The 13,274-nt window shown below is 42.5% G+C and overlaps 1 protein-coding gene across 4 annotated transcripts in view; it reads right to left on the bottom strand.

Annotated features, from left to right (window-relative positions):
• The window catches only part of PCDH15 (protocadherin related 15), a 620,078-nt gene that overhangs the window by 221,620 nt on the left and 385,184 nt on the right, over positions 1-13,274 (bottom strand). For all 4 annotated transcript variants that reach the window (XM_035137532.3, XM_035137542.3, XM_035137541.3 and 1 more), the window contains 3 exons: positions 12,943-13,062; positions 8,433-8,543; positions 3,158-3,328 (listed from right to left, as the gene is read on the bottom strand). In XM_035137532.3, coding sequence (XP_034993423.1) covers positions 3,158-3,328; positions 8,433-8,543; positions 12,943-13,062 — 402 coding nt within the window. The remainder of the gene's footprint in view (positions 1-3,157; positions 3,329-8,432; positions 8,544-12,942; positions 13,063-13,274) is intronic.

Genomic DNA, 13,274 nt, shown 5'->3' with positions numbered 1-13,274 from the left:
TCTGTATTCTTGACAAGGAGCAAATAATATAGCTCCTTCAACACCCTTGGGAAAACTTCCTTTACGAAACTGGCAGTTTGGGGGCAATTTAGACCATGAAAAAGCCTAGCCAAATCCCAAAAGCTGCTCCGAGGAATATTACAAATCAAAGCAAAACATTGCATAGGCCTAAAACTAATGTTCAGAAGACAATGGTTTCTCACAGAGGCATTATTAACAGTTGGCTTCTGGAAGTCATGAATAAAGCACATGTTTAAACAAATAGTGCTCTCCTCAACAGAGTCCATTAAAGTATGCCAGCTACCTTAATCTCCTCAGTCACATGTAAAATAAAAAAGTTCCTTTGTTGATACTTTGTATGTTTCCAATGTATCACGCTGCTTAATGCTACCAGAAGAAATAATTGCATTACAGATGTAAATCTCTTTCTCTCTATTTTTTACATCACAGGCTGCTGTAACAACAAAAACGACTGAAAATAAGGGTGCTACAGACACAGACAAAAAAACCTCCTTAGATGCTACATTTATAACTTAGAAATGCCATATTCTGCTTAATTCAGTGTGACATCCTGTGTTTAAAAATTGCCAACATCCATAAATGGAAATGCTACTGTATAGGTGACAATATAAATATGTGACATTTGGAATATTGAACTCCACCACCACCCTTTTGCTAGGCAGAAGAAAGTAAGAACCAAAAGGGAAAGTATTGCAGGAAAGTGAACCAATACAGTATTCACATTGTGAATGATTACAACATAATTTTGTGTTCCATCTCACTCTAACCACCTAAAATAGGGATGAAGGGCAGATGAAAGGCAGGAAAGGCAGGAAAGGCAGGCAGGCAGGAAGGCAGGCAGGCAGGCAGGCAGGCAGGCAGGAAGGAAGGAAGGAAGGAAGGAAGGAAGGAAGGAAGGAAGATCAGGGCTTTTTTCAGCGAGAAATCGCTGTAACTCTCAAGTGGGAACCATTACCATTATAAGAAAACAAGGGGAGTTCCAGCACCTCTTTTTCTAGAAAAATAGCACTGATAATAATTATAATTTGTTTGGAAGCAATACAGCAACTCACATTCCTTAAGTGATTAGTGCAGGGTGGGGAGGGAGGGGGAAGAGAGGGAGAAGGGAGAGAAGGGAGAGAAGGGAGAGAAGGAAGGAAGGAAGGAAGGAAGGGGATGAAAGAGAGAGGGAGGGAGAAGAGAGGGAGAAGGGAGGGAGGGAGGAGGGGGTGAGAGGGAAATAGCGAGAGGGGGGAAGAGAGAGGGAGGGAAGGGAGGGAGGGAAGGGAGGGAGGGAGGGAGGGGTGGGTAAGAGAGAACTTGGATGGACTTGCAAAAGCATCCCAGAACTGGTGCACCAAGAGAGCCTTGCATTTAACTTACACAAGCTTTCCCACCATTATCTGACCTTTAAGGAACGGGGACAGGAGAAGCCGGGGTCGGGGGGGCGTCGGACTCGCATCCCTCCCGGCGTCGCTGGACTGCAGCTCCTTCCCCAGCCCCTGACCCAGGAGCTATGACGGCTAGAACCACCGGCGAGGGAGGCTAGAGGAAGGCGGCGAGCGGGACGAGGGAAGGCGAAGGAGGGACTTGCAGGCGGCCTACCCTGCAAAATGAGGTTTCTTCCCTCCCTTCCTCCGCAGGGCCTCCCTTCCCCTTCCCCGGCAGGAGCTGCACGTCCCAGCGCCCACTCCCTCCTGCACCACCTGCCCGCAGTCAGGACCTCTCGGCCAGGGGCGGCACTTCGGCGAGGCTCCCAAGAAAAAGCGTGGTGAGTGGCAGAAACAGCCCTTTCATTGGCTGAGAGCCGCTGGGTGGGTGCGGCCGGCTTTTGGCTTCGTGCTGCGAGCGGGAGCCTGGCGCACCTCTGATGAACAGCTGAGAGGCGCGGCGGCCCCAGGCTCATGCTCCCCGCGCCCCTCCTGTTCACCTCACTCATGGCAGCGGCCTAGTTCACCTAAATGGAGGCACCGGCCCTGATGGTAAGGCGACTAGTCTTGCGCCTAGATGAAGCAGCAATGGCCCCTAAACCAAAAGCATCAGCCAAAGACCAGGATTCATTGTTCATGATGAAGATAATACTGGATATATGTTGACAAGTCCAGAGGTATCCAGTGACTCATGACCAATTCTTTGTTTCTTTTTGGACTTGAGCATGCATATCTCATCACAAACCACATCCATAGTTTGCTGAGTCTAGGGGGAAGGCACATGTGGAATCAGACATCTCTTAAGAAGAAGAAATACCCTTGAAAGTCAAGAAAGGAATGCCATTTCAGAGATTAATCTGAAAGAGAGGAATGGTACTTGCATCCGTTTGAAATACTTGATGGGGAATAAATACCATATTTTTCTGTGTTTAAGACTAGGTTTTTTAACCAAAAAAATAGGTTTAAAATTGGGGCTCGTCTTATACATGGGTAATGCTGAGGGGTGTTTTCTTAATTTGGAATCCCCCCCCAAAAAAAATAGGGGGGGGGGCGTCTTATACATGGGGGCGTCTTATACATGGAAAAATATGGTACATGTTGTGCTCAAGTACGTGTCTCTGTGAGATACAGATACACACACATACACACAAAGTACAAAAAGTAAAATGAAAACAAGCCCTCATTTGGTGTGGCACAGGTGCTTGTTCTGCTTGAACTCTGGTACAAAATAGTGATTCTGCTACTCTGCCAGCAATGTTCTGCCACAGCAGGGGTGGAGAATTGCCAGCACATTAGCCAAATGTAGTCCCCTGTGTCTCCACATTTGGCCTGCAATTAGGGTTCAAAAAAGCCTTCTATTAGAGCCAGGTTAATCTTCCATTCCCTATGTGTTAACAAAATACTGAAAATGTTCCCATGCTGAAGTTAGACTTGAAAATAAACCATTCTGTTAACTTGAATAGGAGACTTTTTTCAAGACCAACTGCAGTGTGCCATAGCACTTTTGGATGGGGTGTCAGTTTTTGCAATCTTCATGGACCTGCAAGAACAAAAGGATGTTCAAGCACCTGACAGGCCACAATATATGGTTGCTGGATTGTGTTTGGCTTGCTGGGCACAGAATCATGCTACACAAGAGAGTGATTGACCTGAACATAGGTAGAGAATGAATGAATGAAAATAAAAGGAAGGGCGGGGGGAGGGAAGAAGTCCCTTCTTGTACTTACAGGGTCCGTGAGCTCCGGCAAGCTAGCCTGGTAAGTGAGCGGCCGGCAATCCCGAGTGTTAAAAACTAATACACATGGAAGGAACATTGGTCCAAGGTCATCCCCATCAAGGACATCAACAGTAAGGGTGGTTGTACTTGTTCTTCGTTCCATAAGGTTTTGAGCTCGGTCCTGTGGAGAAAATAAGGATTTAACCAGACAATAAAAGTTGTTTGTCTTGATATCACTGCATATAATAATGTGTAATTTGAAACTGCAAGCCATAAACATGTTGCAAAGACAGGTGGAAGTGAACATGGCACGCCCTGACCACACAAAGCTCCAACCTGGGACCACTACTAGAACTAAGAGGGTGTGTGTGTGAGTGAGAGTGCATGTGTGAATGAGAGCGCTTATCAGCCTTTTTTTATCTCAAGAGGCAAATATGCTTCGTGTAGCCTTGTTCCCACTTCCATGATTTCACTATTTTCACTATCTGAGTAGTATCATATTTTGTAGCCTACCACCCTCTCTTTCCTTGCTCTGTCCTTTCCTATGTATCTTCTTCCCTTCCTCCCAACAATCCCTTTTTTGACCTTCCTTTATACCTTTATCCCATGACACATCTTTCTTTTCTATAGAAATTATTCTCCTCAAACCCTTCCTCTTTCCTTGGACTCCAAATCATCACACTTCTTTTGTGCTGTTTTGTAAGTCAGGGGGCTTGTCTCAGAAGTAAAGCAAGTTATCCAATATTAGCAAAGAAATCTGTTATTAGTCATGTGTGTGAGGGAGAAAACATTCAAATGGAAGCCCCCCCCCCTCCTATCTAGCAATATTTGGGGGAAACAGATTATGTGATAAAATCTTCTCTCTGGCAAATTTGGAACTGATAAGCATTGTTTCCCCACACACCACAACAAAGGATTTTAATCCCCTATATCTCCAATGAGAAAGTTGTATGGTTTTAATTATAGAATCACTTATCAGCACAGCACACCAGTATGTGTTCTATATATTCTGCTTACTGACAGAAGAATTCATAAATTCTCTTTGTTGCTTTTCTAGTAGGAATAAAGTAGTCTGCAGAAAAAGAATTAAGCCAGACTATTCTTATTCAAAACGGTAGCAACATTATCACATCACAAAGATTTTTAATTTGGTATTCACATGCCATTTCCACTTTTCAGCCATTTCATGGTGGAGGGTCTGGGGTAGAACATTGCTAATGCCTTGCCTTTGGTGATCAAACTGTTCAGGACAAGGCAATCTGCTTAGCAGGATACAACCCACTGTTATATGTACATTTGTTGAGCTAGTCAACTAAATAGAAAGTGTAATGTCTCCAGGAAAATAAATTAAAAACTGGTATTGGAGATCTGGTATTGGGGAAAGTTTGAACTTGCAATCTTAGATGATAGACCCAGGAGCTTTGTGGAAAGAGAAGGCTGATACTGTGCAAGAAGGGGGAGAAAATGGTAGCAGGATTACGTTGCACCCAGAAGAGGCAAGGTTGTGTCAAGATCTGAAAGGAAGGAAGGAAATCAGGTGGAAGCAAGTAAAGAAGAAAGGAAGCTTTGCAACAAGGGCAATATGCAGCTAAGACTGGAACTTGAGACTGAAGTCCATGGGCACGCTTCTCAGGGAGTCTTGAAATGGCTACCCAGAAAGTAACTGATAATGGAGAAAGCAGCAAACAGGTCCAGCTTCAGCACCTAGGCTGGCCTAGGGATGCTTGGACTCACTGAAGCATCACTTTGATCACTCCAGCATCTTCTTTTCTTTGCCTTCATCTTTTGAGAAAACTTTCAAAAGACAGTGGGTAGCCATCAGGGAATATACATAGTTACAGGTGCTCATTTTGTTGTAGTCTTTACTTTAAAAGTATATTACTGTTTTCTACAACGGAATCATGCTTACTGTATTTGCAAATGAATGTGTTTTGCATCAGGATAGTAGAAGCAAACATCATTTTAGTCCTATAATAATCATTATGGCATTATGATTTAAGGAGGTTTAAAAAATTTTTTCACATACTCAGAGGGGTGCATTTTTAAAAACCAGGGATGGAAACTTTTTTGTTTCTTTGTTTTGTCCTACTGTATCAGGAATGTAGAAGCAATTAGAAAGTGCAGAAAGGCAGTGTCTCCACCCCCATCATTCTGCCCGGACACTGAGGTCCAGTGCTGAGGGCCTTCTGGCAGTTCCCTCACTGCAAGAAGCCAAGTTACAGGGAACCAGGCAGAGGGCCTTCTCGGTAGTGGCACCTGCCCTGTGGAACGCCCTCTGTGGTGGAATAGTGCCTGGTGATGATTCCGGTTCATCATGGGTTAACCTATCACTCCCATGAAAGGCAGGTGTTCCCTGGGAGGCGGAGCTAGACAGCGTTCTAAATGGAGGGGGAACAACCGTTGAAAGGCAGTTGGGGGTTGGCAGTTGGGAGTGGACAGAGAGGGAGCAGGAGGTTAGGCTTGGGTGGATGGGAAGAAAGGTTATAATCGTTATTATCAAGATGCAGGAGATGTATTAACAAGTCTGTGTTATATTAAAAGAAGATATGCACTTTTAAGAACCAGAGAAATCCATGTTTTCAATTTAAATAATCAAGTTAAATGTGCCTAAACGTTCACTGACTCGGCAGTGTCTCAGTACCTTCAGAGGTGTGACTAAGAGGCGAGAACAAAGCTTTCCTGTGGAAGAGGAAACTGTTTGCTTTTTCTCCTGTCATACAAAGGGCTGGTTAGTGAAGCCAAAGGAGCCACATAGTTGCTTAAGGGAGAGGCACATTGTAGCAGTAGGGATCCATGGGAGGGAGACCCCACTGGTGGCAATAGGAGACAAGTCCAATTTGGGCACTGGAGGTTTACTCCCGTTTGTATTGAAGCACAGGGAGAGCCTCTGTTGTCAAAGCAGTGAGGGGTGGGAAACTGGGAATCCCTCCCACCCTCCCACCAGATGTCAAAGAGAAAAACAACAGACTTTTAGAAGACATTTGAAGGCAGCCCTGTTTAGGGAAGCTTTTGTTGTTTAGTCATTTAGTCGTGTCCGACTCTTCGTGACCCCATGGACCAGAGCACGCCAGGCACTCCTGTCTTGCACTGCCTCCCGCAGTTTGGTCAAACTCATGTTCGTAGCTTCGAGAACATTGTCCAACCATCTCGTCCTCTGTCGTCCCCTTCTCCTAGTGCCCTCAGTCTTTCACAACATCAGGGTCTTTTCCAGGGAGTCTTCTCTTCTCATGAGGTGGCCAAAGTATTGGAGCCTCAGCTTCAGGATCTGTCCTTCCAGGGAGCACTCAGGGCTGATTTCCTTAAGAATGGATAGGCTTGATCTTCTTGCAGTCCATGGGACTCTCAAGAGTCTCCTCCAGCACCATAATTCAAAAGCATCAATTCTTCGGCGATCAGCCTTCTTTATGGTCCAGCTCTCACTTCCATACATCACTACTGGGAAAACCATAGCTTTAACTATATGGACCTTTGTAGGCAAGGTGATGTCTCTGCTTTTTAAGATGCTGTCTAGGTTTGTCATTGCTTTTCTCCCAAGAAGCAGGCGTCTTTTAATTTCGTGACTGCTGTCACCATCTGCAGTGATCAAGGAGCCCAAGAAAGTAAAATCTCTCACTGCCTCCATTTCTTCCCCTTCTATTTGCCAGGAGGTGATGGGACCAGTGGCCATGATCTTGGTTTTTTTGATGTTGAGCTTCAGACCATATTTTGCGCTCTCCTCTTTCACCCTCATTAAAAGGTTCTTTAATTCCTCCTTACTTTCTGCCATCAAGGTTGTGTCATCTGCATACCTAAGGTTGTTGATATTTCTTCTGGCAATCTTAGGGAAGCTTTTAATGTTTAATAAATTATTGTATTTTAATATTCTTATGGAAGCTGCCCACAGTTGCTGGGGAAATTATAAATTATTATTATTATTATTATTAGTAGTAGTGTTGGCAGAAAGAAGAGAAACAACTGAAGGAACAGACATGGGAGTCTAAAGTAAGGTCCCCCAAAAGGCTATGGAGTCCAGGATCTAAAATTACCTAGCTTGCACCCCTTGAATGTTGAACACATTAAGAAACAATAACAACAAGGGCAGTTACCCTGATGTTTAGGCAAGAACTCAGAAGTGGTTCAGAAGTATCCCTGCTTCTGCCTTGGAGTCTGTACTGTGCTGTGCTGCAGCCTCTTTCTGTTCATGAAACCCCGTCACCTATTCTGCTTCTGACACCTCCTCCTCCCAGTCTGCTCCCTTTACCTCTGACCATTCATTGTTGTACCACCATCAATCCCCAGACTCTGAGTCTTCTTCCCTTGGAAGTCACCTGGCTACTACCTCCCACGACCCCTCTGCATCCAGCTGGCACACTTGCTTTGACAAAATGTCATTCTAACCTCCCAGCAAACCTATTAGGAGGACTGCTCAATAAACAAGTTGTCTGGAAGCAGCCTTAATTAAATATGGCACAAGAATGGCTGGAATTCATGACTCATTTGAAGCGGATTTATAATTATGCAAGTAACTTGCAGAATTCTGCAATGAATGGAAACTTTCCCAGCTCTGGTTGCAAAGACAACATCAACAGTAAATCTGATTCCAAGTAAAGCTCTCCAACTGGTATACTCTGTACAATGTTGGCCTCACTTTATTTCTCAGCTTGAAATATCTGTTACATAACATGTCAGGAAAATGCTTCACACATATACCTATTTGATATACACAACTGGAGGTGAAAGAAAAAGCATCTTCAAATGGTTGCATTTCAAAGCTGAAGGGTGCAGTTAAACTGCAGCCATTAAATTAATTTCATACCAAATTAGTATTGCTAGCTGCAACAGAACAGTAAAACTCATTGACACTACAATGCATCATTCTATACCTTCCTAGAATAAAAAGGCTCTTTCACAACTGAACACTAACACCTTTATAACCAGTAAATATGTGAAAGATTGTGTTACATGGCAGCAGAGACATAGGGCTGATTCTCATGTATTCAAGTCATTTGATATCTCATCAACAGATGGTGATCACTTGAGGATTGCAAAATAATTTGCTGACTTACAGTAAAATGTAAGGTCTGCTTGCAGCCTCTAATCTGCAATAGTTCATTCAAATACAATGCTGCAGGAATCAAATGATGGATATTCATGGGTGAATTCCCTCTTTAATTAAAAAAAGTCATGTGCTGATCATGACAATTTAAATGCCCATCATATACAATATGAAGATACAGTTTCTCTTCTCCCTTAAAAACAGTTATATTCACAATGGACACCAAAAATCACAAGTTAGTCATACTCACATTGGCTTGGACAATGACAAAATAGCGTGTTTTTTCTTCATAATTTAGCCTCTCACGCAAAACTACTGCTCCAGACAGTGTGAGAGGAATATCAAAAGTTCGATTTGAAGTCTGCCAAAATTAAATGAGGAAAAGAGAAATATAGGTCACAGGGAAAAAATGATGTAATCAAATTAGGAAGATCCATCAGTGGCAACTGACAACAACACTTCCTTGTCTTCAACCAGTGAGCAATCTATTCACTTTGCCCTCACATCCTTCCCCATAAGCCTAATGAATTTCCACAGAAGAAAGACCCTTGGCATAATGACAGTGTGGAGTCACATTTATTCCAATTAAAGAAAGAAAAAATGCCACCAAGAAAAAAAAAGCATATCTTTCAACAACAAAAAAGCTAATTAAAACATTTCAGGCTAGATAGGAACAGACGATGATATCCAACTAGATGATGCAAAGAGTAGACCCACTGAAATTAGTAACTACAAGTCCATTCATTCTGGTGGGTCTACTCTGAGTATAACTGACATTGTATTATCTCCCAGTTTCTGGTTGAAGCAAAGGAGAGCAAGTGATGTGATGGCAAATGGGACATAAAACTGACACAACCAACCATGAGGTTCTTGGAGATTTGGAACCTGTTCACGTGACCAGGCTGCATTTGTGTGCTTCTGGTGACTGTTGAAACCAAGGCAAATGGGTTGCCTGATTTCTTAATGGGCCCATAAATACTGTAAAATCGAGGCTGCTAGATAATGAATTCCAAAAACTTTATCCCTTTCAGCCCTCTGTATGCTCCCCTGCCTATTTGGTCACCCCATCACACCATGGAGTATTTATGTTGGCCCGCTTCAATGCCTTTCCATCCTCCGTGTTATCTGGAAGGGTCAGAGGCATCCCTTATCAGAACAGACTCTGCACCTGTAGCCAGAATGTATCTGACTCTATGGACCACATGATTCTGGAATGCCCTCTTTTAAACATCTTACGTGATGATCCCTCGATGTCCTCTTTGTGGCTCTGGGCCCCCTCCAATAAACAACACATGACCCAGTTTCTGCTGAGTGATGACTCTCCTGCACTTACTAGAGTTATGGTGCAATTCTTGACTAGAATTTTTGAAGTTAAATCTGGGGCAGTTGGGCCTACACAATAGTGACTGCCGAGGACTCATTATCCCTTTCCTCTCTCCCCTTTTCATTGTAGGTCTCCGAATTATATTTTGTATAGATGGTTTATATGATTTTATTGCTATATATATGCCAATAAAGGTGTTGAATTGAATTGAATACTGTAAAATCAGCAGTATTCTTGCTGTAAATTTCCTGTGGTTATGTGGCCCTCACAACCACAACCACCTGTGGTTGGAAGCTTGCATAAATGAACCCAGGGAGGGGAGTTCTCCCCATGCAGATGGGTCCTTGAATGAGGGGTCAGCATGTGTAACAACACTCTGTCACACATACGTGTACATAATTTGCACAGAACTGCAGTCTGATGAAGTAGAGGTAAAATCCTGGACTTTCCTCTGTTTGAAGAATCAACACAAGCTTTTAGGCAAATCAACAGGCCTTCTCCCATGGTTTTATCTTTATTCTTCTTCATGGGGGTGCATTTATACAAAGAGGTAACCCTGGAAGGATCTTAGGAATGATTTCTCACCCCACTGTGACATTTCTATGGTGTTGTTTTTTTAAAAAAAACACCAGACAAGTGTTTAAGCCCAATCGACTTTCGGTGAAGCCATGAAATGACCACATTGCCCTGCTGAAAGTGCTCACCAGGAGCTCAGCACTTTAGTTTGTAATTTGCCTAAAAGGTTGTGCAACCTAAAATCATTACAAGGTATGGTAATTGTGATCAAGTTACTTTTGAGCACTGGTACCTGTTAAATTTAAACCGGAATAAATCATTTCTATAGCCAAGTATTCCTCGAACTGCTATGTACTGATTCAGATATCTGCAAGTGATGGGAGACTTTACACGATGGAACATAAGTGTGTGGGGGCACAGAATGCTACAGATCTAATGTATGTTGTGGACACTCCACCTACAGATATGGAAGCCACTCTGTTCGAAGCTACTTCCTTCATAGCTAAGACAAAAAAGAGTGCCGGTGCCATAATTTGCCTGTTGTGGAGATGTGACCGTATCACTTCTTCACCATATCAAGCCTATAACAATGAATAAACATCTGAAGTGAATGTCATTTACCCCCCTAAAGACTAAAGATGTTCAGGAGATAGAAGAAATATTGAAAAGCAAGGATTTTTTAAAGCAAAAAGCCAACTTGTAAACCTGTTTGGGCAGATCCACTTTAGCCTGCAGCTGACTGAATTCTCTTTCATTTTAAAATATATTCTATGCACATAGCCTTCACTTTGACATACTAATATTCTACATATAATAACCTCTTTTTGAACGTAGCAAGGAGAACATTCCATCTCATGAGCCCACATGGGCAGTCTTTTTAGCAAGACACGGGCTTATCAACATCACCTGCAGCTTGTGAGAACTAGGCACAGTTCTTGTTGAATATTAAGTCTTGCATATCAGTATTTTCTCCATCTCCTACAATACCCTTGGCAAAGTTTCATGGAGCAACACAGCACATTGTTTTCCCATGCTTTTGCCTAATAGTGCAGTAACAGTGAGTGTAATTATTTTAATTCAACAAAAGGTGTGCCAATCATTCTCCTGATCAATTTTCTTAAAACACTGCTTCTATAACTTTCTAGAATACAAACCATTCACATCTCAGCTTTTTGTATGATTTCAATCACAATGCAGTCTCCACTATTACCTTGGAATAATAAGCAACCTACAAATTATAGCAATCATTCCTCCTCTTCTCAAAAAAATGTACTTATTTTAACCTGAGTTATTATAGTGTTACTGCCACTGATAACTTAGAGCATTTGCATAGCAATAATAATCCAAACTTCTTTTTTAAAAAAGTTCATGGTGTCTAAAATGAAGTATTTTAGATACATATCACAGGTGCAGAAAACCTACAACTGGTAAAAAAAAGTTTTCTGTGTATAAAATTGTGTTTAATTCTGCAGTAAAATATTCCCTCCAGAAATGGGCAGCCTAAAATATCATGACACTATTTCGACCTGCCCACTAGGAAACCTTTTTAAAAATCCCATCAACTATATGCACCTGAATTAAACTTGCATAAACTCGCTGGTATAAAATTTCCATAAGTTAAAAAGGAACAGAATGCAAAGCCCAGTTTTAAGAATGACAGAAAATGCACTGATAAGTAGATGTACTACTATGTTATGTACTACTATGTTTAATGCTGCAAATGTAAGTGCCATTTATTAATACCATAACTCTATGCTATACTTGACCTTTGGCTCATTTAGGACCAATTCACACAGATCATGTTAAAAGTTCAATCATCACCAGTGGAACTGGGGAGATCACACAGTCCTCCCCTACACAAGTAAATCATTTAGTGAGTTGGGACCTGAGTATGTAAAATGCCTACATCAGTGAGCCCTACTCACTGAATCCCACCCCTTGTTCACAGTGGATGGATCATATGAGTGGCCAACATTCATGACTCTAGTTCACACTAAGCATTCTACATGTGGTGCCCTCCCATGTCGTCCTAAAAGTACATTATACGTGTGGCATAATGGAGGATTAAGTTTCATACTCATATGCCCTTCTTGGGTCCACACACATAATTGCCTACACAAGTAGTTCCAGTTGCCATGACCTATTTTTCCAGGGAATTGATATGAGCTGAGCATTATGCATTCAGTTGTATTTACACCTTCAGGACTGGTTCTTGGACATCCAGCAGGGGCATAAGTGTGGGAAGAAGCAGGACATGGGATTCTAGAACAGCGTTTCTCAACCAGTGTGCCTCCAGATGTTTTGGGACTACAACTCCCATCATCCCTAGCTAGCAAGACCAGTGGTCAGGAATGATGGGAGTTGTAGTCCCAAAACATCTGGAGGCACACTGGTTGAGAAACACTGTTCTAGAACTCCACCACCAGAATCAAGGAAGGTTCCCCCCCCCAATGGCTTGTTCCCTCTAAAAAACATCCATGCATTTTTGTCAGGTTTTACTTGTATGCATAATGTGTTCTACATGTGTATGGTTAAAACATCTCCCTCTGCCCTCGCCAAAAGGAACAGCTCTCAAATAGCTTAAAAATTAACAATGCCAAGTTTCTTGAAGAAATGCTTTTGGGCTCATAAATCTATGTGCGATCCCTTTCCCAAATCCCACATGCAAAGGAAAGTCCAGTCCACCCTCCCCAGGATGCTATCTCCACCATGATGAATATACCTGTGCCCAGCACCACGCACATCAAATCAATCCTGGGTTCAAAGTGCCTTATGAGAAAATATTACCAAAAAAAATGTTCAAAGATTTAAGAAAACTTAACAAGGGCAAATTCTGTTAAAGATAAACTGAGTGGGCTTTTGTATCCTATTTTCGTTCTTCCAACAACACATGTTTACTGAAAAGAAGAATTTCACATACTGGGTCGCTGGGATTGTACTGGATGACGTACTCTATCTGTCCATTGGGACCATCATCTATGTCTGTGGCACCATTGTTTCCAGAGAATCCTGTAAAGATGGTAGTTCCAACTGGTGTCAACTGTAACAACAAAAATGATGTGCACACTTAGGAACCCTTGAAAGACAGAAGAAGAAATCCAAGTAATGGTTTCAAGTAAAAATGTAGTTCATGATGTGCTGGCAATGCTACCCTGACGGACAATGTTACTGGATGAATGTATTGTGCACGCAAGCATTTCAGCTTGCCAGATGGAACAATCTCCCTCTCCTTTCCTCCATGATGTTCTGGAG

The sequence above is a fragment of the Zootoca vivipara genome, chromosome 5, assembly GCF_965207765.1.
Source record: "Zootoca vivipara chromosome 5, rZooViv2.hap1.1, whole genome shotgun sequence".
Classification (NCBI taxonomy): Eukaryota; Metazoa; Chordata; class Lepidosauria; order Squamata; family Lacertidae; genus Zootoca; species Zootoca vivipara.
Note: the sequence above shows the minus strand (reverse complement) of the source record. Positions and strands in the feature narration are given on the sequence as shown.